A 27,885-nucleotide genomic window follows, 5' to 3' on the forward strand; every position below is an offset into this window, starting at 1 on the left:
GCAAGTTCCCACCCGCCTGCTGCTGCCGCCCCGGTTCCCTCAGCAAGTGCCCGCCTTCCCTCCGCTGCCGCCCCGGTTCCCTCAGCATGTGCCCGCCTCCCCTCCGCTGCCGCCCCGGTTCCCTCAGCATGTGCCCGCCTCCCCTCCGCTGCAGCCCCGGTTCCCTCAGCAAGTTCCCACCCGCCTGCTGCTCCCGCCCCGGTTCCCTCAGCAAGTGCCCGCCTCCCCTCCACTGCCGTCCCGGTTCCCTCAGCGAGTGCCCGTCTGCCCCTAGCAAGTTCCCGCCTCCCCTCCGCCGCAGCCCCGGTCCCCCCAGCAAGTGCCCGCCTCCCCTCAGGCTTCCCTCGCCTCAGCCCAACACGCCCCAGCACCGCCAGCCCGCTCGTTTCCCGCCCCTCCACCGAGTCTCTGCCTCGTACGGTTGCACCGCCCCGCGCACCATGCGCAAGCGCTCTGGGAGCGGCGGGCCTGGCCGAGGGGCTGCCGCTTCCCGCCATCTCAATGCTCCGCACGGAGAAAGTGCTGCAGCTGCGGGGCCAGCAGGGCCGCTCGGTGCGCGTCGTGCGGGAGCACTACCTGCGCCCCGACGTGCCGTGCCGCAGCGCCTTGTGCCCGGCCGCCTGTCCTCGCGGTGAGGGGGCCGGCGGCGGGAGGCTGGGGTCGGGGCTCCTGTGAGGAAAGGCGGGGGGGGATCCGGGGCGCCAGACCCACGGTCGCGCCGGGGGCGAGCTGCAGCAGTGGGCAGCTTGCCCCGGGAGGGGGGGCCGTTGTGCCTCAGGTTCCGTAGGCCAAAGCTGGGTGCAGAGGGCGATCCCTGGGCTGAGGTCATGACAGGCGGGGAGGGCCGGGACGCGGAGGCCTGACTGGAGCTGGCAGGACCCCGGTGCGGGCGCGGGGAGCAGCTCAGGGGGGGCAGCGAGCGGGACGAGCCATGAATAAAAAGAGAGAGAACGGCGGGAGGGGGCCGGGGTGGGCTGCGGGGTGCTGGGGTCTGCCCCAGGCCCCCCATGGCCCTCCCGGGCCGGCCACCACCGGTGCGGAAGAGCGGCGTAAAAGTCGTGGAAAAAACAGACGGTACCAAAGCAAGGCTATAGCAAAAGTACCCTTTCAAAGCAAAACCTGTCGGAAATAAACCAGGCATTAAGAGAAAAAGGAATTGAGAAGTTGATTGTTACAGGATTTAACTGTGAGCAGTTTACAGACAGTGATAAAAGGCTAAAGGATTATGCAAGTTTCACACTTCCCTGTTTTACAAAGATCTTTAAAAAATGTATTAGTTTTTTCAGGGTGGTGGTTTATACCATTAATTAAATGCTGTACATACCTGTTAAGTACTGCAGTGGGGCCAAGCCGTTATCTTGAAGCGACTAACTCTGCATCAGCAGTGATTTCTGTTAAGTAATTAAATGTAATTGCCTGTGTTATATCCGGTCATTTCAGACACGGGAAGACTGCCAGTCCCTGTGATGTCTAGATTTGTTGTTGTTTTTACATACCGTGGTGCTATTATGTGCATCATAGATCATCATGTGACCTTTGGCTGATATTTAAGGGGTTGTTTTTTTTGGTTTTGTTAAATAACACAATTTATTTGATGCAGGAAACTGGCAAATAACATAATATCCAGCCTATTTGAATCGACCAAATTGTTTGCTTAACTGCTTACCTAAAAGAAAAGGTGGAGAATTTCAACTCTATAGTTTTGGGGTTTTTTTCCTTCTTCTGAACTGTGATTGACATAGATGTTGTCACTTTTGAATTAGGTGCCCATGGTAATTGCGAGCAGAAGGTAGTGCAGTATATTACTGCTATCCAGGATGTCAGGGCCAGTGATAGTTACTGCTCCCCAATGTATTGCATTTAGTTATTAATTCCTTAAGGATAAGTTACAGGCACATACCAGAAAAAAAGTCTTGCCTCTCTTGCCATGCCTAACTTCCCCTCTTCTGGACTTAAATGTAAATTGTGCTGCAGGCAAGTGTCAGGATATGTCCCTTTGTAATTATTCTAGGTAACTCAGAAGTGAGGTGAACATTTGTTTTCATTCCTGACTCTACACAGTGTGCTGAGCAAACTTATTTCATGCACTGTGAGAGACTGCCTGCATAAATCACATCTACAGATACTTGTAGTGTGCTGTGCCTACTTAGAAGTTATTCTGATCTAGATGTATAGGTTAGGCAAGGATAGCTTAATATGGGCAGATTACATAAATCTTCAAGTGACATTTCACTTTTAATGCTCTTCTGAATTATTGATAAATATTACCTTTCTTGTATGCATTCTGCCATCATCCATTATATGCCTTCAGTGTGAGATGTAGCCATATTACTGTATGCAGAGTTCTGCCTACTGGATTCACACTTCTAGTGATCACAGTTAATAGACAGATTGTCCCGCATCAGCTTCTGAGAAATACGTGAAAATAACATAACTTGTCAAAATCTATATACTTTTATTATATATAATTTGCCTGCACTGCGGTAAGTTCAGCAGTTCAGTGTTTATAAAGTCATAAGGGATGAATAGGCAGTGAGAGAAAATACAGATCCCCTCCCGCCCAAAAGTTCATTGGGTAATCTTTGAAACATCTAAAGCAATTAAACTCGTCAGGTTTTAGGTACATTTTAAGATGTCATCTGTGATGGTTGTTCGTGGTATTTTGATGGTGTGTTCCTAAGGGATGGAATCTCTTTAGAGGAAATAAATAATGATGGTTAATAGTTTAGATTCAATAACATCTCTTTGCAGTAGCGTTGCTTTTCTCCACATACACCCTTATCTGTATTCTTTTTTGTAAAGATACATAAAAAGAGCCTGCTATAAATGGATAGTGTTTAATAGAGATATCTGTGGAAGCAGTGTAACAGAAGTATCCATAATTCTATACCCTTTGAAAATGCCATGAAAAGATTTTCTGTGGCAGGTATACATTGTCTTTCTTCGTATGGAAGTACAGAAAAAAGACTGCTACCTGCACTCTTTAAGTTCCATCCTTTTCATAAAGCAAGTGGATCTTTTTCACTCATTTGGATAGAATTTGCACTAAATTTTGGCATCAGTGGATGCAAAAGGGTTATCTCATAAATTTTAGAGCTTGTACCACAGTAGTCATAGTTTTGTTCATTCAGAAAAGAGGTATGTATACTGTTGAGATTACACAACTCTAATTTCCTGACATCTGAAAGTATTTTTAAGAAACCAGTATTGCCACTGAAAGTTTAAACATTTAAATTCTGGATTATTTTTTAGATGGCAAATTGTTATCAGATGATGTTACACATTATGTTGTCCCCGACTGCAAGGTTGTTCAAGATTACCTTGAGATTCTCGAGTTTCCAGAGCTGAAGGGTACTATTTTCATGCAGACAGCATGTCAAGCTGTGCAACATCAAAAAGGACGCAGGTACTTATCCTATTATATCTTATTTTAAAATCAGATTGAAAAAAAGATACTAGCTTGTGAAGTGTATGTTTAAGCACAGTAACCCAAAGTCAGCAAGTGTCAGTAACCCAAAGTCAGCAAATATACTGTGCTTAATTTGGTTTTGGGTCTTTCAAGTGTCTTTATAATATACTTTTACAGAAGGGAAAGAGCTGTAATCCTTTATGGTCCATGGACATCAATGTGTCATAGTTTTTGCTTGATAGGAACAATATTAAACCTGTAGCATTATTAACTAGTCAGATAGCTTATGATAGGAATTGAGGACACTTTGCAGTAGCAATGGATCATGTGCCACAACCAGATTGTGACATGGTTTTGGTTTGCTGTATTAAAGACTGAGCACTTGTCTATGGGGAGCAATTAATACTGTTATGTAGTATTTACCTTACCAGACATTAACCGATGTATTGCCATAGCCTCTAAGAGTGTTACCAAAGTCTTCCTACATTTCTAAAACACAAATGCCTTTGAAGAAATAGCTCTTGTCCCAGCAGTGACAAAATAAGTTCCTAAATACTTACAGTGTTTTGTGGGGCTCATTGAATAACAAATGTTTAAAAGTCAGAAGCATTGATAATGGAAATCATGAAAAGCTCACTTACAGATGATGTTTTAGGTTTTGTCACCAGTGATGTAATTCAATGAGATAATTTCTTTGTGCGTGACAATACCTTTCCTTGAGTTTTTCAGCTGTATTTTCATCTGGAGTTAAAATAACATTAGCAAAAGAAAGCACAAGACAATATTTACCTTTTTCATATTACAGACTGTACAACAAGTTACGAAATCTAGTAAAGGATGCCCGTCATGACTGTATTGTGTTTGCTAATGAGTTCCACCAGCATTCTTACTTGCCAAGAGAGAAGGGAGAATCCATGGAGAAATGGCAGACCAGGTTTGTTTTAACTTATGTAGCACTACACTGGACAACATTGTGATAATGTATTTAGGAATATTAGCATGTATTGTGTACATAAGAGTTCACACTCTTGCTCTGCTTAGCTCCGGAACAGTTGGCAATAACTGAAAGTCTAGATTGTCCATTTGTGATTAAGAAAGTGTCAACATTGTTTTCTTAGAAACATAGACAAAAATGTACTTAATTCAATGCAATTGAATTAAAAAATGCTGGATCATTTTCAAGGTGCGCAGCCATTTTAAAGGATGCTTTAGCATAATAAATATATCACGTGAACCTTACTGGACTGTTAGATGTAATATCTGATAGCCTGTAAACACCATAGCATTGGAGTCTTGGCAGTGCCAGCTTGCTTTTTACAAACTTTCCCTCAGAGGAACAGTATGTTACATTGCAGTTAGGGCACAAGCAGATATATTGGAGAGGAAACATTTCATTTTCCTCTGGTCTCTTGGTGCTTATGTACTGCGCATAAAAATTTTTGCAGATATAAGGTTTATATAGCTTGGTGTATATATCTCAAGAGTATACGTGTTAAACCAAAATCTTGTTCACACAAAGCTGGCAAATGTCTTGCAAGTAGCAAATGAGATATATCGGAAACCTTATTTCAAACTTTGCTTTTCTAGGAGTATTTACAATGCAGCAGTCTGGTACTATAATCACTGCTTGGGTCAGATGCCAGTTGTTATGGTTACAGAAGATGAAGATGCTATCAGGCAGTATGGAAATGAAACAGAAGGAGTGTTTGTGATTTCCTTCAAGGTAACATGCCAGAAAAGTAGAAGGTGGTTTCCTTTATGCTATATCAAATGGATGAAGCAAGTACATTAAAGCCCAATGTATGGTGCGGATCATTTCAGACTTTATGTTTAAGAAAACTATGATGGTAACTCATGTCTTCATTTATCAAAGAAAGCAAAGATGTCAGTCATGGGAATGTCATAAAAAATGGTGGCAGTGAGCGAACCAGAGAACTGAAAAGAAAAATGGCAGCTTTAAAGCTAGAGTTCATCTGTCTTAGGAGCCCTTCTCGTTGTTTTCCTTGTTTTTAAAGAATTTGGCATTGGTGAACAATGATCAGTTACCTCAGCCAGCTGTCTAAATCTTTAGTGCAAGCAGTCCATAAACAGCTGTAGCATAAATATCCATCAGCGTTATTCTGCCAGTTTACTTTAGCCTTGACTACTTAGGATACAGTGGTGCATGAGAAGATAATTCATTCTGCATTTAGTTGTTGATCTCTGATACTGCTTGTATTCAGTAGGTTATATGGATGGCATGTTTATGTTTAGCTGGGAAAAGACATTAAGTAAAAACAGGACCAAACAGATTTACCTTAAAGCTATATTAAATGATGATGCTTGAGTTTTTTAACTGCTATGAGACAATGGGAAGTGGAGCAAATGTAGCATAAAAAGTCATGTAAGAAGTGTAAACATAATAGTGGGTTGCCAGTTTGATTTTTCTGTTATGGCACTTCGCAAGAAGTATGTGGCCTGAATTGGGTATATTGGTAGAAAAAGTTTTTGAATCTCTAGTCTAGGATGCTGTCTTAACAGTCATGCCTCCTTTGTTGTACTTAGCAAATGAGTTAGGTTGAACCTGGAACAAATCTGTGGTGTTTAGAGCAAACACACCATTACCACTTGGAAGTGCTAGTTGAGTTAGCGTTTGAGACAGCTCTTGTCCATTATGGGCTTTCCAAATGCATTATTCAAAGAACAGATCTCTAAATATTTCATGTTTGTTTATGTATGTGCACACAGAATTACTTGGATAACTTTTGGCCTGACTTAAAGGCTGCCCATGAGCTCTTTGACTCTATACTTCAAGCTCGGCGTGAACGGGAGAGTGAAAGCCAAGAAAACAATGGGAAAGAATATCCTGAGCACTTACCTGTGGAAATATTGGAAGCTGGAATCAAATCTGGAAGATACATACAGGTCATTTGCTATATAGAGAGCATACAGAGAACAGTGCAGTCTTGTGCTTGGTCTCTTTAGTTGCCTGAATTAGACTGGTTACCTGAAGAAGTATTGCTATAGTGGGGAGAGGAAAGAAAATAAAAAAAACAGGAGTAAGAGGATGGAAGGCATTAGGATTCTCCGTATTTCCCCTACTTCATCTTGTGAACACATGGATTCTTTTTTGTCTTGGAGAAGTTAAAATCATAATTAGTAATTTAGAATATTAAATTTGCTATGGATTTTTCCTCAGGTTGATATGTGATACACCTCTAAATTGAGAAACTAGCAGCTAGATCTCATTCTTAAATATAAATAATACTGTACAGAGATCTCTCGGTCAGTGTCATGGTTTAACTCCAGCCAACAAGTAAGTACCACGCTGCCACTCACTCACTCCCCCTCCTGCCCTAGTGGGATGGGGAGGAGAATCAGGAAAAGGTATAACCCATGAGCTGAGATAAGAACAGTTTAATAACTGAAAAGAATTATAATTGTAATGAAGAGGAGAGTGGGAGAGAGGAATAAAATTCAAGAGGAAAAAACCAAACAAGTGATGCACAATACTCACCACCCACTGACCTGTGTCCAGCCGGTCCTCCAGCAGTGATCAGCAGCCCCTGGCCAACTCCCCACAGTTTATATACTGAGCATGACATTTTATGGTATGGAATATCCCTTTGGCTAGTTCTAGTCAGCTGTCCTGGCTCTGCTCCCTCCCAGCTTCTTGTGCACCTGCTCACTGGCAGAGCATGGGAAACTTGAAAAGTCCTTGATTTCGAGTAAGCACTGCTTAGCAAAAACTGAAACATCTGTGTGTTCTCGACATTATTCTCATGCTAAATCCAAACCACAGAACTGTACCAGCTACAGATCCATTGTACTATGGATTGTTGGTGGACAAGTGTCCTTGTCTTAAAAATACTTTAAAGAATTAGAGTAGTAATTTCCTTCTTTCTTGACAATTTCAGCAGCGAGGCAAGAACAGAATATGAACAAAAATAATGAGGGTTTTCTTGTAGGAGTAACTCCAGATTCTATATTAAGGCAGGCAGCAAAAGTAATCTTACACTGCCTATGCTTTGAATAAAAGGATCTTTACCATCTCACAATTAAATTGAGCATTTAAAAGAATTTCCTTTTCTTTTCCAGAAGCAAGTACTTGGAAGTTCTGCATCGTATCTTTTCCCCCTATAGAGAGAACAGTTGTGTTCAAAATACCCCACTTATCAATAATGACTACTATTTTATGTAAAAATAATCGTAACCCCCAACATTTTATATTTTGAAGTTGGCAGTTTAGAGTTTCATTCTGTTTATTGGTTTGTTATTTTCTTTTAGGGTACACTGAATGTCAATAAGCATAGAGCACAACTGGAAGCTTTTGTTCGACTTCAGGGATTTGGCAGCAAAGAAACAGGTGAAAAGACAATGAGAGGATGTACTCAATGCCTTTTTGACACAGTCTGTGCTTTTTACATGAAGCTGTGCAGCCATACGTATGTAGCTGTCCGGTTACTAAACAAGATGAAAGCTAAGATACTGCAGTGCTTGAGTTATTGTCGTGGGCCAGAAAGGAGGCTGAAGATAACCCAGAGGGTGGGCCTCTTGAGAAAGCAATACCCTTTATGTCCTGCTTCATCTTTCTTAGTACCTTCGGCTGTGTTTTGGACTCCTGTCCTGCTAACAGGTTTCCCTAGATCTTTTTGGAGGTTGAATACTGATGCAAATTTATTATCCCTGTGCTTTGTTCTGCCTTCAGGTGACCACTCATTTGACTGAAATAAGTGTTTGCATAGATGTTGGCAGGATTAGGAAGTTGGTCATTGTGAACATAATAGGAAAAATGCCTTTTGGAGCAGATTGGAACACCAGTACTGTCTTTCTGGTATGAGTTAGTAATAAATACCTTTGAGGGAACAGCCCATGATCTTTGTGCAAGTATTTTGTGCAGTACTTAGTTCAGCTTTCAGTAATAAGTACTTTCAAATGTTCCCATGACAGGCCCTGCAGTCAACCAGTGTTTGATTTACTAATAGTTTTTTAAAAACTTGCTTTATTCTGGACCCTCTTCAGAATCCTGTGGCAGTGGTTTCCACAATTTTAACTATGTTGTGTGTTTTTAAAGTTGCTGCTTAAAAACAATGAACTCAGCCAGCCTATGCTGCTTTTCATCCAAGAGTTGGCTTACAGAATTGTGTAATATCTCCTTTTAAAAAAAAGGGGGGGTTAATTTTCTTGAAATATTAATTACTTGCCAATAGTCCTTTTTAAAAAAAAATATATTGCAAATGTCATTTTCTGTTATTTCAGCAGAACGCTGCCAAGAGTGGAAGAATTAACAATTTATAGTTCTGTTTCTTTTTATTTTAAATCTAGAACTCCAAAGTGACATCCTTATTTATGAGGCCAGAGCTCGAAACCGTGCAATCCATGGTGATGTGGTAGCTGTTGAGTTACTGCCTTTGCATGAATGGAAAGGAAGGACTGTTGCCCTTTGTGAAAATGAGAGTGAGGATAAAGCACCTGCAGACACCACTGGTGACCCTATGCCCACAGGTAAAGTAGATAGCATGATGAAATGCTTTGTTAAGATTACCTCACTTCCTTGGTCCAAGCTGTGTTGCACTCTTTATTACATAGTCCCCTTGATTTCTGTGATTGTCACATTTTCTGCACCTTAGTAAATTTGAAGTGGTTATCCCAAATGAAAGCGTTCTAACATATCCCAACAAGGCGGCCACTAAATTCTTTCTATATGTGACCCACCCCTTTGTTTTCCTTCAAATTCATTCTCAGAAATAGCTGAATTATTGTAGTTCTCTTCCAGAAATACTGAGTTTGGAATACTTTGCTACCCAAATGCATGCTGTCACTCTTCACAGCTCTTCAAGAGACGAACTAACATTCTAATACAGACTAATTTACCAGAGGGTGTGCTCGAATCCTCAACTGTCATTGTTGATTACACAGAAAGATAACAGCATCCTTTTAACTCCTTGATGATAAATAATGTTCAAGATGAAAAAAAAATTTTGTTAGGTGAAGTATCGAACTCCCGTTAAAATGTGACATGCCTGTGTACCATGGAAACTTAGAGCCTGACTTGAAAATATTACTCTGCAAGTATAGCTACATCTTCAAAGTTTGCTGAGGTCAGAGTTAAAAGTTTTAGGAGGTTAATTCTCTTCCTGCAAGAAAATGCTATTTGATCTTGATTTTTGCTGTTAAGAATGTTCTGTAATTTTTACTAGAATTGGCCACGTTTCAGTCGTGGTGGGAATCTCTCTGAATACTTTATGTACTGTGTCAGTTGAAATCTATACAGTGAGTTAGTCTGCATAAATAAAAGCTCATTAAATTCTAGCTGTGCCAATGATAATTTATTGTATTGTTGTCTGCAATACCATATGTTGTTAGCAAGTGTAGTACAGATTTGTGGACACATTAGTTCATATTACAAAGCAATGAATCTTCTGTACCTCCCACATACTTGCTTTCATGTTCCTGTTTAACTCTTTAATGTACAGCCAACAATGTCCCCTATTAAAAGGTAAAGTTGTTGGAATCCTTCAGAAGAACTGGAGGGACTATGTGGTCACTTTCCCCTCTAAAGAAGAGACCCAGTCCCAGAGCAGAAATGCTCAGAAAATCCTTGTTACACCTTGGGACTACCGAATTCCCAAAATTCGGATCAGTACCCAGCAGGCTGAAGCATTACAGGTAATTTGAAGTCTTTCTCTATCCTGTGTTCCTACAAAATTGTGTGGGTGTATATGCTCTAATGATTTCCTTGGCAAAAACATGGGTAAAACTATTAATAAAGTTAAGTCTCTGAGAATAGTTCAATTTCTGCCTTGAAGGAACATGTTCAATTCTGGTGAAAACCACGTCAGCTTCAGGTACTAAAGCTTCCTTGAGTTCTGAGTTTGGGCCACAGTCCAGGTACCCTGAGCATTTATATACTACTTGCTTTGTTTTTTTTCTGATAAATTAAAGGTCATATTGGGGGTGTAAATTGTAATAGCTCTTGTGGCTTTATTGGAGCTGTGACTATACATAACTTTCATGAAAGCAGTAGGGAGAGCTTTTCAACAAGTTGATAATGTATTACGATGATTAACCTGCCATTGCTGTAGAGAGAAGTTTGTTCATTCCTGTCTGCTTTTACCTTGTAGTGTTAAGTACTTCTTCATGGCCAAGAAGTAAATTCCAATTGTGTCTTTTCTGGTATAAGAATAATTGTGTACCTCTTGGTTTTGCTTTCATTCTTTATACTTTAAGATAGAGATTCTCCATGTAATGACCTCAAGTGTGTCTTGGACAGGAAAGAAATGTAATTCTCAGTATTTGCCTCTATGCTTCTCATTGTGTGGGTTTCTTTTTCCTTTCTATAGAGGTTTTAGAGTTGCTAGACTCTGGATAGCATTTTTTTTCCCCTGATTGCTTGTCAGGAACAGATTGCTGTTCTAACAATTGTTTTGCTGCAGGATTATAGAGTTGTTGTGCGTATTGATTCTTGGGAGTCAACTTCCGTATATCCAAATGGACACTTTGTGAGAGTGCTAGGAAGAATTGGAGATCTTGAGGGAGAAATTGCAGCTATTCTGGTGGAGAACAGCATTTGTGTTGCCCCTTTCTCAGAAATGCAGGTTAGTCTTTGTGATTAGATACATTCTCTTCTGTTGATTTCCAGGGTCTTGTTTCTCAAAGAGGGGGACCCTCTTAGAGCTGAATGCCTTAGTTGCCAACAGGTTTTTGAAAGCTGAAAACTATTTATAGATAATTTTTCTGAAATTACTTTTGGATCAGTGGTTCTATGGTACTACAAATTTTCAAATCAAGAGTGATTTTAAGATAATCTGTTCGCTATGAGATGACAATTCTTAATTGTAATTTGAGGTTGACTTTTAAGATATTGCTGTCTTCAATATGTGTTTATGTGACTGATCCTAAAGGCCTGGTCCTACTGAAATCATTGTCTTAAATCCTTTTGTCTTCAACCAGGAGAGCAACCAGCTCTCATAGATAACTTACTTTGATTATACTTACAATTAATTGAAAGAGAAAGAATGTAAAAAAACCCAGCATGCAGTGGTTATGTTTGCCAGAGCTGCAATATCACCACAATATTGTAGCATTCTTCTCAATTCTGTTTTGTACTTTCCGTAAAGTACATGTAATAGACTGACGTGGAAAATGGAAGGAAAGAAGAATTTGTCAGGGATGAAAAAGCATGCAAAACAATTAAAAGTGTAGAAAAAGAAAAGCTAAATTAATTTGTTGGCTGGCTTGTTTTTGTAGAGAAGATAGTCATCAATCATCTTTTTATACAGATGAGTGAAATGCCAGTGAGTTCTTCAAAGAATCCATGGAAGGTGAATCCTGAGGAGGAAAAAAAACGTCTTGACTTGAGAGATACACACTTGATATTCAGCATTGACCCAAAAGGCTGCGAGGATGTGGATGATGCACTCTCCCTTAGAACTCTGCCTAATGGGAATCTGGAGTTAGGTGTCCACATTGCAGATGTAACCCATTTTGTGGCAGCAAATTCTTACACTGATGTTGAGGCCAGAGCAAGGTAAATTATTTTCTAAAAATTAGAAAATGTATTTAGCTTAGAAGTTCGTGATGCTGCCTTAAGGAAACATTGAGAAATATTGGAAGGAAGGAAACATTATTTCTTCTTTCACGTCATGAAAACAGCATATTAAAACTAATGTGTAACTAATGGTATTCTGCATTTATTTGGATAAAATAGGCCTGCTGGGGAAGAAACTGCTATCTGACCTACTGCTTTGCTGTTTTACTATGAAATTGCTCTTTTCCACAGAGTTACAGTTTAGGTTTATCTTTCACTAATCACTACTGTTTGCTTTATAGTCTACTTCAACATTTGAGATTTGAAGTATTTACAAACCACGTGTTTGCATTCCAAGGGGGGTGAATCTTCACACAGAACACCCACAAAATGGAATTAAGTCTTACATGAATTCAATTCTAGAGGTAGTTGGCAGGCTTATGTTGTAATATTCAGCCTTGTGTTTTAATATGCCAGATAGTGCATTCCTTTTTTACTTTCATTGCCATTGCTTTGAACTTAAACTGCTGAATCACTTTATGAAATGTATTCTTTGTAGATGCAAAGAAATGTAAACTGTAGAGCAGAGACGTTAGGTATAGCCATTAAATGATCTCTTCTTAGTTGAGCCTGTTTTGTACAGCCCCAGTTCTGGCCTTAATAAGTTGACTTTGGTATTGCACATGTGTTTGTTCTGTAAGAATAACCTTTTAAAATCATGCTGTGTCTTGTTTTGGTGAAGCTATGCTTATACCCCAAAGTGCTTGGGAGATACGCACCAATGAGTCCTTGTGAAAACAATAGTAAATGTATTTTATTCCTCAGGGCAACAACTTACTATTTAGCGGATCGTCGTTATGACATGCTGCCCTCTGTCTTGAGTGCTGACATATGCTCTCTTCTTAGTGGAGTTGATAGGTAAGATTTTATAATATTTCTGAGGAAGGAGATTTTTAGAAGTAATTTCATTATCACTGCCAGTCTCTGTGTTTATCAGTTGGTTGGACGTTTCTGCGTTATTACTAAATCCTCAACTGAAAGAACAGCGTACACTAAAAAATACTTCTCAATCTACGATAGTTAGGTAGGGTGAACACTTTGTAATGCTTTACCCTGCCGAAGCATTTCGTTTGAGCAGGACAGTCCAGCTGAACGTAGAGGTAGTGCATGCAAGATTCAAACAATGAGATCACTGAGAAGATTGAGGCATGGACCTTTTTTTTAAACAAGATAAATGCATTCCTGAAATCATTAGTTGTGGGCACATCGCCCCATTAGAAGAACTCTTGTAATATTTACCTTTCATCAATGTTAAATCTTTTCTTGGATTAAATTAACTACTGACAGATTAATTCTGATGCAAAAGCAAGGTTTCATACCTACATTAGCCCTGTTGAGGTTTCCAGAGAGCACCACAAATTATTTTTTTTATGTAGACATTTTTTTCAGGGGGAGTTAACTCTAAATACTGAATATCCACCTCTGTAATTCTATGATCAGTTTTATATTCTCACCATGCTGCTACAAAAGAGAGAGTGAGGGTGAGTCTTCCCCAATTCTGCCCCAGTTGCAGATTCCCAGTGCTGCTTTTAGGCTGTCCTTAGCAGTCGTGTCACTGTATGAGAAACTGATTTGGCTGGGGGAGGGGGAATTGTGTGTGGAGGGTGAGTTTCCCACCCATTGTGAACACTTTGTGGGTGCCCAAAAATGTTAACATTAGTGTTAACCTATTCCATAGTAACTGCTCTTTGCAGTTAGGTGCACTTGTTCTTTGAATTATTTGTTACTATTTGTAAGCGAAGTAGTAAGGAGTCACAAAAAGCAGAAATACAGTATTATACAATGACTGTCTCATTCTCCCATAATGTTTACCTATACCCTTAGCAATTCGCATTATTTTTAAACAGCAGCCTAAAGGTGAAGGCATCTTTGTGTTTCATTTGTTTTTTGACATGGGTGTTGGTCTGGAGGGCATGTACCCATATGAATGGTTGCTTTTTTCACTATTGTCCTATTCCTCAAACATGCTGTTAGCCTGTTTTATTACAATTTACAGGGTTAGTTGGCTGGCTGGCATGAAGATATGCAGGGTGCAGATACTCATTGTGAATGCATCAGACTGAAAATAAAAATGAAGAAAAATAACTGCTGCAGTGTAGCTGTGCTTTAAAATAGATGTGGCCTTATATCTTAGGGGTACTCTGCTTCAACAGATGGATTGAAAATGCTGCTGATGTAGCTGGTCCTCATTTAAGTTATGATACATGAGAGAGAGAGGGAAGTGCATTAATTAGTGGCATTGCTGAGCGCTGGTTTGTTTCATGAAGAAAAAGATGTTTCCTGTAAAAAAACACCCCATAATTGAACTTGTAAATGTGTAACAGTTGGATGTGCTTGAAATGCTAGTTTAAGTCAACTAGAACTATTTATAGAATTGTGATCTTATCTTTCAGGTATGCTGTAAGTGTCTTGTGGGAGCTAGAAAAAGAATCATACGAAATTCTGAGTGTCTGCTACAACAAAACCATCATTCGATCTGCGTACAAGCTAGTTTATGAAGCAGCACAGGGATTATTAGATGGAGACACTAGTGTTGTTGGTGATATCCCAGAGCTGAGAAACTTGGATGAAAGAACAAGACAGACCAGGGTGGCTGAACTGGTTTGGGCAATATCAAAACTCACCGATATAGCCCGACACGTTAGAGCTAAGCGGAACAGCTGTGGTGCTCTGGAACTGGAAGGGGTAGAAATCCGAGTGCAACTGGATGATAAACATAATATCCACGATCTCATCCCTAAGCAGCCGCTGGAGGTGCATGAGACTGTAGCGGAATGTATGATTCTTGCCAACCACTGGGTGGCAAAAAAGATTTCAGAAAATTTTCCTCACCAAGCTCTATTGCGTCAACACCCCCCACCACGGCAGGAATATTTCACTGAACTTCGAGAATGTGCCAGTGCCAAAGGTTTCTCAATGGACACACGGTATCTTTTTATTATTTATCTTAAGCACTTAATTCAAGTTAAGCAATTAACTATTGAGGTATCTTATCATTACAAATCATTACAGTTCTGAGTATCAATGTTCATAGATGCTGCATAGCAATTCTTAAAAATACCCGCTACCTTAACCTTCCTGTGAGCAGGAGATGATCATCTAAGCAGGAGGTGCTGCCTGCACGCTGCCAGCTGTTCTGAAAATGGCAGTATCTGGATAATTTCAGACATACCCAAAAATAATTTGTTCAGTCACTGTGAGCGGTTAAGCTCTGCAATAGCCTTGTTTGCACCGTATTTCCTGTAATAGCAGCGTAATACAGTACTTGTTTAAATCAAGTTAATTCTGTGCAATATAGTAATTTTAAATGACTCAATTCAGAATTAATTTTTCAAGATGATAGAAGGCTATGAGCTTCATCACATTGGGAGGCATCATTTCTGGACATCAGAGCGTGAGAGGCATCAGTAGTGGCTCTGTTTACTTGGATGTCACCTTCTCCCCATAGAACAGGTTTTGGAGCAGCTCACCGTCTGGTTTGTGCTGCATGGAATGGGGCTCTGTGCCTGTCCTCCTTCCTTCTCCAGGTTGCAAGAGACAGGTCTGTTGGTGAAAACTGGAGGGGTTGTAAACATTTTTCTAGAGCAGAGCTGTTAGTAAACTGTGGTAAAAGTTTTAACATCATTCTGCTTGTCACTCATATTTTTCCATTAATACCTATTAATCAATTTTTACATGGTTTTGTATGCTATTTTTACCTATAAGCTATTCTGATCAAAGATGGCATAATCTTCAGAATTAACACTTTTTTTTGACAGGTCTAACAAAACATTGGCTGAGTCTCTGGATAAAGCAAATGACCCGTTGGATCCAGTTGTAAATCAGCTGTTGCGATCTATGGCCACTCAGGCAATGTCTAACGCATTGTACTTCTCAACCGGCTCTTGTTCTGAGGAAGAGTTTCATCATTATGGTATCTCGTCACTTCATTTTTTATGCTGTTCCCGTTATTATTGCTGAACTGCTGGGGGGAGGCAGTTCATTGCTTTGATTCCTTATCACTGCTTTTTTATTTGTAGGACTTGCCTTAGAGAAGTACACTCATTTTACTTCTCCAATTAGAAGATATGCTGATATGGTTGTCCACAGACTCTTGATAGCAGCAACTCTGAAGGAAACTAAAGGAGATGTGAAGAGTAATATATTCAGTAATAAGGATCTTGAGGAGCTGTGCAGACACATTAATAACAGAAACCGGGTAAGATGGTCATCGAGTGTGTCTCCGTACATTTGTATGCTGCCCAGTGGATGGGATAGCAGTCCTGACCTTTTGGGTTCTACAATGACATAGCATCGCTTCATTTTTATTTGTAATGCTTTGGGGTTTTTTTACTTATATGTCAGTTTTCTTCTGAGGGTGGTAGTAAATGTGACTTCATATTTCACGTGTGCTACCTGTAGGATTTCCTTTTAGGTAAAATTTTTCTAGGGCACAGATAAGGAAGTAATGGGAAAAAGAAACTATGGAAATTGAAGCCAAACAAGCTCGTTGAAATATTTATTCAGAATTTTTTTGTCTCCTTTTTGTGGCGGGTGCTTGCAGGCAGCCCAGCGTGCTCAGAAACAGTCCACTGAACTCTTCCAGTGCATGTACTTCAAAGACAAAACCCCGGAAACAGATGAGCGCTGCATAGCAGATGGTGTTATTTACTCAATTCGAACAAACGGTGTCCTTGTTTTTGTACCAAGGTGAGTTCATTGGAGCTTGAACTGAGCTTAAAAATAAGAAGTGTTACTAGAATGCTGTCAGGACATCACCAGTCCTTGAGAAAAGAAGTGTTTGCAGCGTGGTCTGGTGTTGACAGATGACTGCATTTTAGATTTTTGTTGTAAATCATAAGCAGTGCTTTTCTGTGCTTTGACTCTGAAGAAAAGTTTCTATGAGGAAATGGTAAGACTATGCTGCACAGTATGTATCTCAAAACATTAAAAGGGCAAAGGCCGTATTCTGCCAAAGCAGCTGCTAAGGCAGAACAAGGACTGGAATATTTTTTTCTCCCTTTTTTAAAAAAAGAAACACAATAGAAAGTGATTTTCCAAATCACAAAGCCATGCATTCTTCAGCACTCTTTCCCTTCTGTACAGACTGCAGGTTATGCAGCTGGGAGCACCTTTTCAACAGCTACCCCTTGCAGGCAGCAGGGAAACAGAAGAAATGTTTACATGGTGCTGTTTATGGTAGTTGGGCTCCCAGAAGTGCCTCTACCTCAGCTCAGCCTCTGTCGTAGAAAGCAACTCTTTGTGTGATGCTAACATTACCTATTAATTTCTGAGCTTTTAAATCTGTAAAGTGCACTAAATCTGTCCTGTTTATGTTATAAAAATGACTAGTGAGTGATATAAGAAGGCACTCGGCACCACAGAACTGGAGAGTGCTGCCTTCCTAAGCCTTGGCCAGCTCCCCAGCCTTGGGGGAAGAGAACTACCTGGCCTTTCCCTTGCTGGCTCTGCACAGTTTGGATTACTTAATGATCTTTGTGTGTGTGCGTTACTGTAGCAACACTGTCTGCCTGGCTGGCTAACAGGTATGAGAAATAAGGCACAAGATCTCTCCTTTAAAAAAACAAACCCAGAAGCGAACTAAAAACCATTCTAGAGCGGTGTTAGGTAAAGGAAACCATTACACGAATACCCTCAGCTTCCATGAATACAGCCAGGGGCTGCTCGATCCTGGCCCCAGACTGAGCTTGGATATAAACCAGCTCGATGTAGGCCTGTCACCTGCAGCACTCCAGATGGCTTGGCTGGCTGCACAGCCAAAGAGCCAGAACCTAACCAGGAGAGGCTTCCTTACAGACAACCCACTGCAGCCATGCTGCTGGTCTTCAAGTAATTTCAGCAGAGAACTCTTTCCTCACCGTGCTGTCTGGAAGAACCTGTAATGCTGCTTCTCTTCTGTTATCAGGGCATTCCAGGCTCCACCCAACACACAAGATCATGGATCACTGACTATATTTTATTTCGCTGCTTTCAAAACACTTCAGTCAATATCTTCATGCTCTGGGGCTTGCTTTGACAATGCGCATCACCGACCCTGAAGCAAGATTATCAGGCTACAGTGTTTGCCCCCTGATGTTGCTTTTATATAATCGTAGGTAGCCATCTGTTGGTTTCAAAAGTAAAAGAACTGGTAACGGTAAAAATCATTAAAACAGTTTCTGTGTACTCACCTGCTCTTTTGTAGATATGGAATCAAAGGTGCTGCATATATGAAAAACAAAGAAGGCTTAGTCATCTCCTGTCAAGGTGATAGGAGCTGTGAGTGGAAGCCTGGATCACTCCATCGTTTTCAGAACAAAATTACTTCCACTACAACTACTGGAGAATCAGTTACATTAAGCCTTTTTGATCATATTACAGTGAGTATTTAATCTGAGGGAAGTAAAAGGAAATAGCGCTATCAGAAATAAAATTATTTTTTATGTTGCTTTTAAGGTGAAAATACTTGTGCAGACTTCCCGCTGCCATGCTGACACGATCAAGCTGGAAATAATCAGGAACACACCATACCAGACTCCAGATGCAGAGGTTTCCCAGAATTTTCACGTGGTGAAGTCTGACTTAGTAAAAGAAGTCAGTCAGTCTGCCGAAGCCCAGCGTGCGCAAGAGGCAGCAAGGGTTGAAGCAATTGACGAAGACTATCAGGAGTACTGCCAGACCAAGGGGGCAAGCCTGTACCAGCTGCTGGAGGAGATCAGGGATTTGGCACTATTAGATGTTTCAGCTGACATCAGAACTTGAACTATAACCTAGCACATCTGCTTGTTCAGGTTCTGCTCCTATTCACTTTGTATCATGAAGTTGGGGTTTTTTTTTTAAAAGCATTATTTAAAAGATTCAAGTCCTTTTAATAAGAAATTAAATGTCTATTTTAAATAAGAATTATTTTTATCTGACTGTGATGAACATGTATGAGTTTTGAAAGATTTTATACATGATAAATCTCAACTTCCAGGCTAAAGACTGTGTCATGAATTCTTTTAACTTATCATTCCAAAAATTACTTTCCCGTGTTGTCCAAAAATTAAGTTACCTAAGGATTTCCAACAGCTGTCGGCAACCTTGCACACATAGCTACAACGATATAAAAAGCAGTTTCCTTCATACTAACCAGAACACAGCATTTTGTTTATTGAAATCCCCCAGCTGCGTATCACAGCATCATGGTGGCTGGAAGCGCCCTGGCCCGGGCTGCCGCAGGCTCCCTACAGCAGGCCGCACTGGGTCACGGCCGGGCAGGTTTGGAATGGCTCCAGAGGAGGAGACTGCACAGCCTCTGGGCAGCCTGTCCCAGGGCTCAGTCTCCCTCAAGGTAAAAAATTTTTCCCTCACACTCAGGTGGAACCCCCGGGGGAGGCAGTTTGTGCCCACTGCCCCTTGTCCTGCCTCTGGGCACCACTGAAAAGAGCCCGGCCCTATCCTCTTAGCACTCACCCTTAAGATACTTGTATACACAGGCAAAATATCTAGCATAAAATAACACCCGTGACAAACTTACTTCATCCAAGTGCTGCTCTTGTCTTAATTAAGTTTCTAGAAATGTAGGTTCTGTTCTGCACAGCAGTCTGCCTTGTGCTCGTGGCGCAGGGCTTTACCATTACCACAGTGACTGTTCATTCCACAAAAGGGAAAAAAAGCTTGAGTGTGTGCAAGAGAAGCAAGGCTGTAAGAGGAGGATAACAGCCTCAAAGCAGAGAGCACTATCAGCCCAAGGAGATAACCCATGTGGTCAAAGCCAAAGCATGTTTGTATCAGGGGCTGTGCCTGTCCCCGGGGAGATGTCTGACGGGCACAAGGGCTGGGGAAGGCTGCAGGGCCTGTAGCTGTAACAGCTCCGTACAAGAATTTCACGTTTGACTTTTGAAATTTAATAGCTTCCATTTTATAGGAAAAAGATGCAGGTACTTGATAAGCAAGTTAAAAAATCCAGGACACCTGCTCAGACATAACACCACCTGCTATTATATATACCCTCTATTAAACCCCCCCTAAACAATACAACTTTAATAGAAACAGCACCTGTCAACATCCCAGCTAATTCAGTCTGAAATCAACTGTAAACAAAATTCAAAGTAGGTCAAAAAACTCATTAACGTTTCCTGAAGAACACTGCAGGAGGTGGAAAAGATGTCTCCAATGCAGATGAAGAGCCTTGTTCTGCTTCCCAGTGTACAGAGCTGCTCACCTGCAGTTTGAAGCTCTGTGCAATACAGAAGTCACAGTGAAGACTTCCAGAGTCAGAATGCAAAGAGCCAGCTACATTTCAATATAATGATAATACTTCAAAGTCTTCTGGTCAAGAAAGTGGCCCAAAGTATGGGGAACAGTTACTGCTCTTCAGTGGCATATTCCAACTCTTCATCTTCAGCATCTGTAACCGCACCCTCAGCTGTGGTACCTTCCATGTCTTCAATAAAGTCAGCAGGATCCTGAGCCCCTGGGGTATTAATCTCCTCTGCCAAGTAACTAGTGGAGAGCTCTGCTGAAAAAAACCCAAACAAAACAAAAATCAATTTCCTACCATGAGAAAACATTGTTTCTGTGTCTTTAACCGCAGCTTCTACCACCAGAATCAGTCTGCGGGAAAGCCAGCCCCAGAGATGCCCAGCAAGCTGAGTTTCATTTCAGAGACCAAGCTGTCACAACTGGGCATGACAACTAAGTAGGGAGAGCAGTTCTGACTTGGCTTTGGAGTTGTCCAACTACAGTAACAGTTTAAGTTTCAGTTACACATTTTGCTACTTACTAGAAAAGCAATCACTACCATTTCCATTAAATTCACTCAGCAGCTCAGTTGTATGAGCTTCCCAGGCTACTGACCTTAAAACATTACCACTTAAGTTACACACCGAAGTTACCTAGTTGATTACCATTGTGTTGCGAGTGGCTGTTACACTGCATCTTTGCTCGCCTACGCTCCAAGGCCAGCTGCCTGTTCTTCATCATTCGCTGCTGGTGCTCTTCCGTAAGAGTTGTACCAGACAGAGAAGCGAGTTGTTGTTCTGCATTTCCAGGGCAGGAAGGTTCATCTTCAATGGCCGTGTCCAGCCCATTGCTCTCCCCTCCACCACCTGGTTAGAAACAAACACTTGTGGGAGATCTCACACATACAACCATAAAAGCCTTGGTTTAGGAGAGGCATAGCTCTGTCTACTACGTTAGCAATCATGAGCTGTGCCTGATGGTGAAAAGCAGTCAATTCAGGCAAACCTTACCGAAAGGGCAGATAATTTTCTTCCCACCCCTATCAACAGGACACTGTCTGTTGGGAAGCCACAGGACTAGTTACCAGAATCAGACAGAGGTTCAAACATTGACACCGAATAGTCAGTTTTGAATTCAGTGTGCTACTGTTATGGAATATTAACTCATTTGCCACATAACACATGCAAAACAGAGGCTGTCCAACTCCATTATTCAAACTTCACCCACCAACAGAGAAGCAGAGCACTCTGAAAGAGTACCTAAGGCCAAGCATGCTTGTGCCTCTGCCACCGCTTTAAGCCTGTGAATACAGAAGTTAGGTGACAACAAGGATTTGGTTTTTAATACAATATTCTAGCTTGAGTTTTTATTTCAAAACTGCAAGACAAGTTTTTCAACTGAAGACTGACCAGTTGTAGCAGTACTCTCGCTACCATAGTTCAGGAACAGATCAGAACCGCATTTAAATACAAGTGTATGGAACCATCGCACAGAAAAATCTGATAGCTCTACAGACACTGTCGGCAGGAACCATTTGCTTTACTGTTTGTGGCTGCTTACGGCTGCATTCCATCGCTCGCAAATGCAGCCAACAGTGAAGGCAGCCACATCTCACTGACTGCCCAAAGGTGGTCCCACAGGTGAGGCAAGGCTTCACCATCTGTTAACTCATCCACCAGAAGACCTTCCCCAGGCACTGGCTTGTCTGGAGGCTGAGGTTCACATGAAAACAAACTGGACAACGGGTAGATAATTTTCCAAGAGAGACTCACAGTGGAAGTGTGAACACCTACAAAGGATCTTAGGAACAACTGAAATTCATTTCTGCTAATAAAGTTTCTTTCAAAGTACCAGATGAACTCTGCTCTTTTTAAATTTAAAAAAACTATTTCCTTCTAGTCTAAAAACTATAATCTGATTGCAAGAGACTGTTAAATTACCTACTTGTTAAGTGGCTGCATTTTTATATTGGAAGAAGAAATGCTCAATAGCTGCTATATGCCAAGACTGACAAACAGACACAAGGGTGCCCACAAGCATTAATAACTGCTTTCTCTGTAAAGGGCACTACAGCCTGACTGCACAGCAACAGCTTGTAGTATAAACAGTACCACGAGTCTTTGATTTCTGCATTAACAAGATCCAAGAAATCTTCAGACAGCATGCTCATATGAGTACAATACAAACCAGTATGTTCACTTAATAATTGTGGGTTTAGCAGTTTTTTTGAAGCATATTTCTAACAATGCTGGTAATAATACCCACTTTCCATTTCCTTTCAGTACACCACACGAATTCATTTATTTATTTTATATTTATATATAGCATTTTAATACAAGAACCAGCTCAGTTTTGTTATTGGAAGTCTCACAGAAGCTTGGTTTTAAAATAGAGAACCACTCAAGAATTTCTTCTACATTACAAAAACATACCATGATTCATTCATTTCTGGTCAGTAGGAGGGAAAGTAAAGTAATTTTAAGCACTGAACTACTCAACAAACAGCACAATGAGCATACCTTCGTTACCTGCAAAGTCTTCATGTAAAATAGGAAGATCAAGTCTAATTCGCTTTAGGCAGGTCTGCAAATGAGAGGTTAAAGCACTGATACTTCAGCAGTGTTGCACAAAAGATTTTGTTACAGATATGTTTTTAACACTACTCCAAATTTCTTTTTACACTTTATTACTCTGAAAAAAAATATTCCTTTCACTACATGTCTGTTTGACCCACAACTTTTAAAGCTGTGGATCATATGCCTAGTTCTTCACCTACCATCTAGCCAGATGAAGCAGCATTTGTCCTAAGTCTTCTTTCTGAGGTTCAAACATTAACAACCAACCAACCCACCCCCCTAAATCCAACAAGTTCAAGCACTCTTAAGCAAATTACTTTGGTTGAAGATGTCCTGAAAAAGCTGAAGCCAATTCTCTGAAGTACTAAGGTTATAGCTAAATGTAAACTTAAATATTGAAAAGAGCCATTTTTAAAAAGAGATAAATTAATTTGAATAACATAATACTCCTTAGCAGTATGCATAACTTAAAGGCCTCTTTTGGTGTGTAATTGCTCTCCTAAATCTACCTTTTAGACTATTCATGGATATTCACATACTACATGAAGAGAAACGGACAGAGCAAAACATACCTGAACTTCCTTTTTGTTTCCCAAAGACTCTACTCTGTCAATAAAATCCTCAAACCGCAATTTTGGAAACAGTCTATGAGCCCAGTGTTCCATGTGTCGTATGAGTGTTTTCAGGTCCTCTGCCTAGAGCATAAAGGAAGACATCCAGCTAGTAAAAGCTGACTAAGTCAGTAGACTGCCGAGGGAAACGGGACAGTAACATTTCTAAAAATATTAAACATCTGCAGCTTGAAAGTCTCTTGAAAATTTAAGTAATATGAATGCATGGGTAATCTTTCTTCCCACAGCCAAGTCTGTAGGTGCAATTTCAAGCTATAAGAAAAACAGCAATTCAGGTTCAGGAGCTGCATTTACATATACTGTAAAGTATCTGACAGGCTTCTCAAGTTACCCTTAAGCAACCTAGGTCTGAACCCAGACTGAAAAAAAAATAATAAAAATGTGGCCCCCATAGGGCCACAGCTGGCATTTATTTAAACGTTTAGAACATACAGAAAAACGTACATCTAAAAAATCTTATTTAATAAAGATTCTTGGTCAGATCTGCAGTATTGCCTAGTTTCTTTGTGCCTCCAGTTGTAAAGAGAAAATTTATACCATGACTGTTCTCTGTAAACCAGTGATGCACAGGCATCCTTGCAAGTGCGCCAATAGTCTGATGATATTTAAAGAAAAAGAAGGTTTTTATTTTTCTTTAAAATGTATCTTTTAAGATACGTGTATCCAAGACATAGACAGTTTGTAGAGAAAATACTGCTTCCTCTTTGCTTAAGTGGTATTTCACACTTTTTTTTTAAATATTAAAAGTTTTGGGATAGAGGTGTCACAACAGCCAAGTATTTTCACTGAGAGGAAACAGACCACGAAGTGAGATGGTAAAGGCATTCCTGACATAGCAGACAGTCTTACCAGCCTGCTCCAACTTCAGAAACCTCTTTCTATGAACAATACAAAGAGTCACACATGTGATATTCTAGTTTCGGAGTAGACGAAAACAGTTTTAAGACCAAAACATAGATTTTGTTAAAACATTCATGTATGTTTGATTTTTTAAATTTGCAACTACAAACCACATCAGAGTACATTCAAACACTGCTAGAAAGCTGGCTACCCAGTGCGTAACATCAATTTTCCCCATATCAGATGGGCAGCAATCTACAAAATCTAGATTGACCTCCCAGGAAACAAAACAAAAGCTCATTATGTCTTACCTCATGCCCTTTACCCTTGAACTTTACATTGTCGAACACCTGTCTTAGGGCTGGAAGTCCCCTTTCCGAAATTAACCTGGTAATAGGAAATGGGGGAAGGTATTTAAAACTCATACTTTCTCACTCTAACAAAACCAACAAAACCCTCACAAACAAACAAAAAAGAACCAGCGCGCCAACAAAAATACCTCACATTCCTCTGAACAGAGCTCTCCTTGAAAGATCTACAGAATTAGAAGTCATTACTAAAATGCACAAAATAGGATAAGGACTGCTGCAAGAACCAGGACTTTTAAACTGCATGGTCAGTTCTAGTGTCTATAATGGCCAAGTAAAACTAGTTAGACACATGACCCTCTGGTATCGCTGTGGTATCACTAACTTCATCAGACTATTTAAAATGGAAGAAACCGAAAGTTCAGACTCTTTCCATTACTTATAAAGAACTTCACACCAGTTTTACTGATAACAGCAAAGAAACTATTAAAATCCTTTATACAGTTTATCTAGTTTGTATGTAAGTCAGGTGTAAGTCTATTTTAGGTAGTGCCCCACAATCACAATTATATTGAGTTTTTATTTTGAAGCAGACCTTAATTAAAGAAAGAAATCTACCGTACTATATCTGAAGCAAAATTAAAAATATCGGTGGAAGAGTCCTATGCATAAATAATAAATATCTGTTAACAAAGTCCCAAGGAGACTCAAGAAAGTTTGACCAGTTACAGCATTATACAGGTAGGCAAGGAATAAAAAGGCTGAGATACAGCACGCAAAAGGCACTTTTATCTCCAAAACTCCTGATCTTTGACTTGGCCATGACCATGCAGGGATCACAGTAACTTTAATTGTTCTCCACAGCCGTATACCAAATTCATCAAGGAAAGAAATACTCTGTAAAAAATTACCTCTGGGCATCTAGTTTAGGCATTGGCCTTTTGACTGCTTTCCGTGTAGCTACAGCAGAATCCTTTGTTTGTGACTGCTGGTTTCCATCTGGTTCCAATAAAGAAAAATAACATACTTTAAGTATAAAATCAATCGATATCAACTACAATTGCATCATGCAAATTTTAAATTTCTACGCTATCAAAGACAGCATCACAAGTATTCCATTGCAGGTACAGTAGTCCAAACAAACGCCTGCCTATTTCACCTTGCTCCTCCCACAAGACAGGTTAGAAATACACCATCTCTTCAAAATAGTAATACTGACGACTCAACTTTTGTAGCAAAGTAGGTTCGTTGAAAGGGACGTTTCCTAATTTTAGAACGTTTATATTATATCTCTGATGAGATATGTACCGAGAGTAGATGATGCTTCTAAAAGTTAAGAAACTCAAATTATCAATAAACATAATGATAGGTCCCAAAATTTCCACCAAGAGATCTGAAAGACAGACCTAAACCACCAGCATCGCCTTCAAGAAACAGAAAGAGGTGATGTGTGACCACAATTAGCACGTCTTTTAAGACCCAAAGTCCATGTACTTTTTGATTATCACGCATATATTTTATTTGACTGCAAAAGACAAGGCACCACTCATCTCAGAGCTAGCAGCTAGGTATCAGTGATTTCTTGGTGTACTTTTTGTTCAAACATCAGGAATTAAATATCAAGGAATTAAATCTATTCAAATTCCTGTTTTCTAGTGAACAGGCAGAGCAGGGATCAAGGAAAACATACATCTAACAGTACAGGCAAATATGAGTAGAAGTAAACAATAGTTAAAAGAAAATCTTTATACTTCCTGTTAGCTTGTTCAGTATAGAGTGAGATCTTTCCAAATACAAATATTTCTGAGTTTTACTGTCCTGAAGAATCTTGGATTTTTCCTAGGTCACACACTCTACAAAATCTATCAACATACCCGTGGAATACTACCTTCAACACTTACCTTTTCCAAAATCCAAGTCATAAAGGGTAACTATAGATCACCACTGTATAATTATCTTTAGCAGCATTTGGTCCGAAGAGCTTGAATTTTATAAAGATTCATTTGTGTACACATTTGCATGGAATCTACAAAAATAAACTTCTCCCACAAGCTTGGAAATGTAGAATCAATAACAATTTAAATTCTACAGATTGCTTTCTTATCTACACAAGACTATCTTTATGCAGTAAACTCCAGTAGTGAAGGGTAACACCAACAGGACTGATTTCACAGCACTTCACTGTCTATACTGCAAAATGGGATCTGTAGGGGTCACAAGTGTTCACCTCCATTAGCTTGAGCCCATTCAGCATCATCTCTTCCTGGAGAGGCAGGAGGTGGAAGAGGCGGGAACGTTTCATCTTCTGTATTCTCATAATCAGGAAGTTCAAACAAGTTGTTCTCTAAAGGATCTATCATTGCCGCAGATAAGCTTTTTATCCCCTCCTGCCAGAAATACCAAAAGCATTCAGAAGACTAGTGAGAAGAAAAAGCTGCTGCAGAAGCACAGGCATCGGCTGTATACAGTATGTCCACAGCTTTACCAGAAAAAAATTGCCAACCAGAACAAATAGCATCACAGAAATTAAAGAGTTGATACCATACAGAGGGATGACACGATCCAGCCTCAGGAGGCCGAATAAAATAAGGGTTTGTCATGTTTAAACTCCTCAAAGTCACTTGGGAGTGGCAGGTACGGGTCACAGGAATAAAACAAAAGAAACGGATGTTTAACCCCAGCACTTATCAAGACAGCTGTTTGCCACTCACATCCTTGGTAATCAAAAACTACGGGGCAGAGGTGGGTGGTAATTTCTCTGATTTACAGCTTACCCACGTAGGAACGCAGAACGCTGGAGGATTCCCCTTTCCCGGCTCCTTACACAAATCCAATTCCCGGCTTTACCACATCTGCACAACCGGGTTTAGGACGGCCCAGTCTCGCCACGGCTGCGTTCCCAAGGCGTCAGGAACACCTTTTTTTGTTTGGTTTTTTTTTTTCCTTAAGGGAAAGTTGTTTCTCAGACAGTTCTAGTAACAAGAAGACAACGCGTCTGTCCGTCTTACACCGACCTTCGCAGGTGAGCTCCCTACCTGCGGGCTGCGAACCCCTCACGGAGGCTGAGGGAGCCGAAGGAGGGCACTGAGGCAGGCGGCTGGCGTCTCCAGGGCCCGCCCCAGCACCCGCCGGGCGCCACGAAGGCCCCGCTCCCCGCACACGGCCAGAGCAGCCCGGCGGCGCGCTGCGCACTGAGGGGGGAGCTGTCCCCTCGCACCGGCGGGACGGGGGGAGCGGGGCTTCCCGCCCGCCTTCTCGGGACGCGGCTCCGCGCCGCCGCCGCTGCCTCACGCTCCCGCGCTTCCCGCCCCGCCGAGCCCCGGCGCCCGGCGCGCCCCGCCCCGCC

The 27,885-nt window shown here is 40.9% G+C and overlaps 2 protein-coding genes and 1 non-coding gene across 9 annotated transcripts; 1 reads left to right on the plus strand and 2 right to left on the minus strand.

Annotated features, from left to right (window-relative positions):
* The first annotated feature begins 447 nt into the window (after positions 1-447).
* On the plus strand, positions 448-18,939 carry DIS3L (DIS3 like exosome 3'-5' exoribonuclease). Its single transcript, XM_056345937.1, has 17 exons — positions 448-631; positions 3,253-3,406; positions 4,215-4,343; positions 4,997-5,132; positions 6,137-6,313; positions 7,676-7,754; positions 8,714-8,893; positions 9,888-10,057; positions 10,825-10,986; positions 11,671-11,918; positions 12,744-12,836; positions 14,372-14,905; positions 15,737-15,891; positions 15,998-16,176; positions 16,522-16,667; positions 18,163-18,337; positions 18,414-18,939. Exons 1-17 carry the CDS (start codon positions 502-504, stop codon positions 18,717-18,719), a joined length of 3,153 nt encoding a protein of 1,050 aa, XP_056201912.1. The 5' UTR covers positions 448-501; the 3' UTR covers positions 18,720-18,939.
* On the minus strand, positions 18,295-27,880 carry TIPIN (TIMELESS interacting protein). Of its 7 annotated transcripts, XR_008822975.1 has the most exons (9): positions 27,314-27,878; positions 26,767-26,926; positions 25,451-25,538; positions 24,543-24,618; positions 23,332-23,454; positions 22,703-22,766; positions 20,837-21,049; positions 20,164-20,460; positions 18,295-18,659 (listed from the first exon to the last, which is right to left on the minus strand). XR_008822975.1 is itself a non-coding variant. In XM_056345942.1 (8 exons), exons 2-8 carry the CDS (start codon positions 26,897-26,899, stop codon positions 20,306-20,308), a joined length of 843 nt encoding a protein of 280 aa, XP_056201917.1. In that variant the 5' UTR covers positions 26,900-26,926; positions 27,314-27,880; the 3' UTR covers positions 19,824-20,305. The 7 variants fall into 7 exon arrangements, 6 of the variants coding, with proteins under 6 accessions (XP_056201917.1, XP_056201915.1, XP_056201916.1 ...); XM_056345942.1 differs by lacking the exon at positions 18,295-18,659 and having other exon boundaries at positions 19,824-20,460; positions 22,712-22,766; positions 27,314-27,880; XM_056345940.1 differs by lacking the exon at positions 18,295-18,659 and having other exon boundaries at positions 19,824-20,460; positions 27,575-27,879.
* LOC130153322 (small Cajal body-specific RNA 14) lies at positions 21,655-21,791 on the minus strand. The gene has a single exon (XR_008823326.1). It is a non-coding gene; the product is annotated as a small Cajal body-specific RNA 14 (non-coding RNA).
* Positions 27,881-27,885: the final 5 nt, after the last annotated feature.

This window comes from Falco biarmicus, chromosome 7 (assembly GCF_023638135.1).
Source record: "Falco biarmicus isolate bFalBia1 chromosome 7, bFalBia1.pri, whole genome shotgun sequence".
Taxonomy (NCBI): domain Eukaryota; kingdom Metazoa; phylum Chordata; class Aves; order Falconiformes; family Falconidae; genus Falco; species Falco biarmicus.

Excerpts from the sequence above, each read along its gene's own strand:
- DIS3L (XM_056345937.1), top strand. The coding sequence starts at position 502 with ATGCTCCGCACGGAGAAAGTGCTGCAGCTGCGGGGCCAGCAGGGCCGC. Across the intron at positions 11,919-12,743 it reads GATGTTGAGGCCAGAGCAAG|GGCAACAACTTACTATTTAG; the intron begins GTAAATTATTTT and ends TTTATTCCTCAG. Across the intron at positions 18,338-18,413 it reads GCCTTTTTGATCATATTACA|GTGAAAATACTTGTGCAGAC; the intron begins GTGAGTATTTAA and ends GTTGCTTTTAAG.
- TIPIN (XM_056345940.1), bottom strand. The coding sequence starts at position 26,899 with ATGATAGATCCTTTAGAGAACAACTTGTTTGAACTTCCTGATTATGAG. Across the intron at positions 25,539-26,766 it reads ATGGGCTCAAGCTAATGGAG|ATGGAAACCAGCAGTCACAA; the intron begins GTGAACACTTGT and ends TATTGGAACCAG. Across the intron at positions 23,455-24,542 it reads TCAAGGGTAAAGGGCATGAG|GCAGAGGACCTGAAAACACT; the intron begins GTAAGACATAAT and ends TTTATGCTCTAG.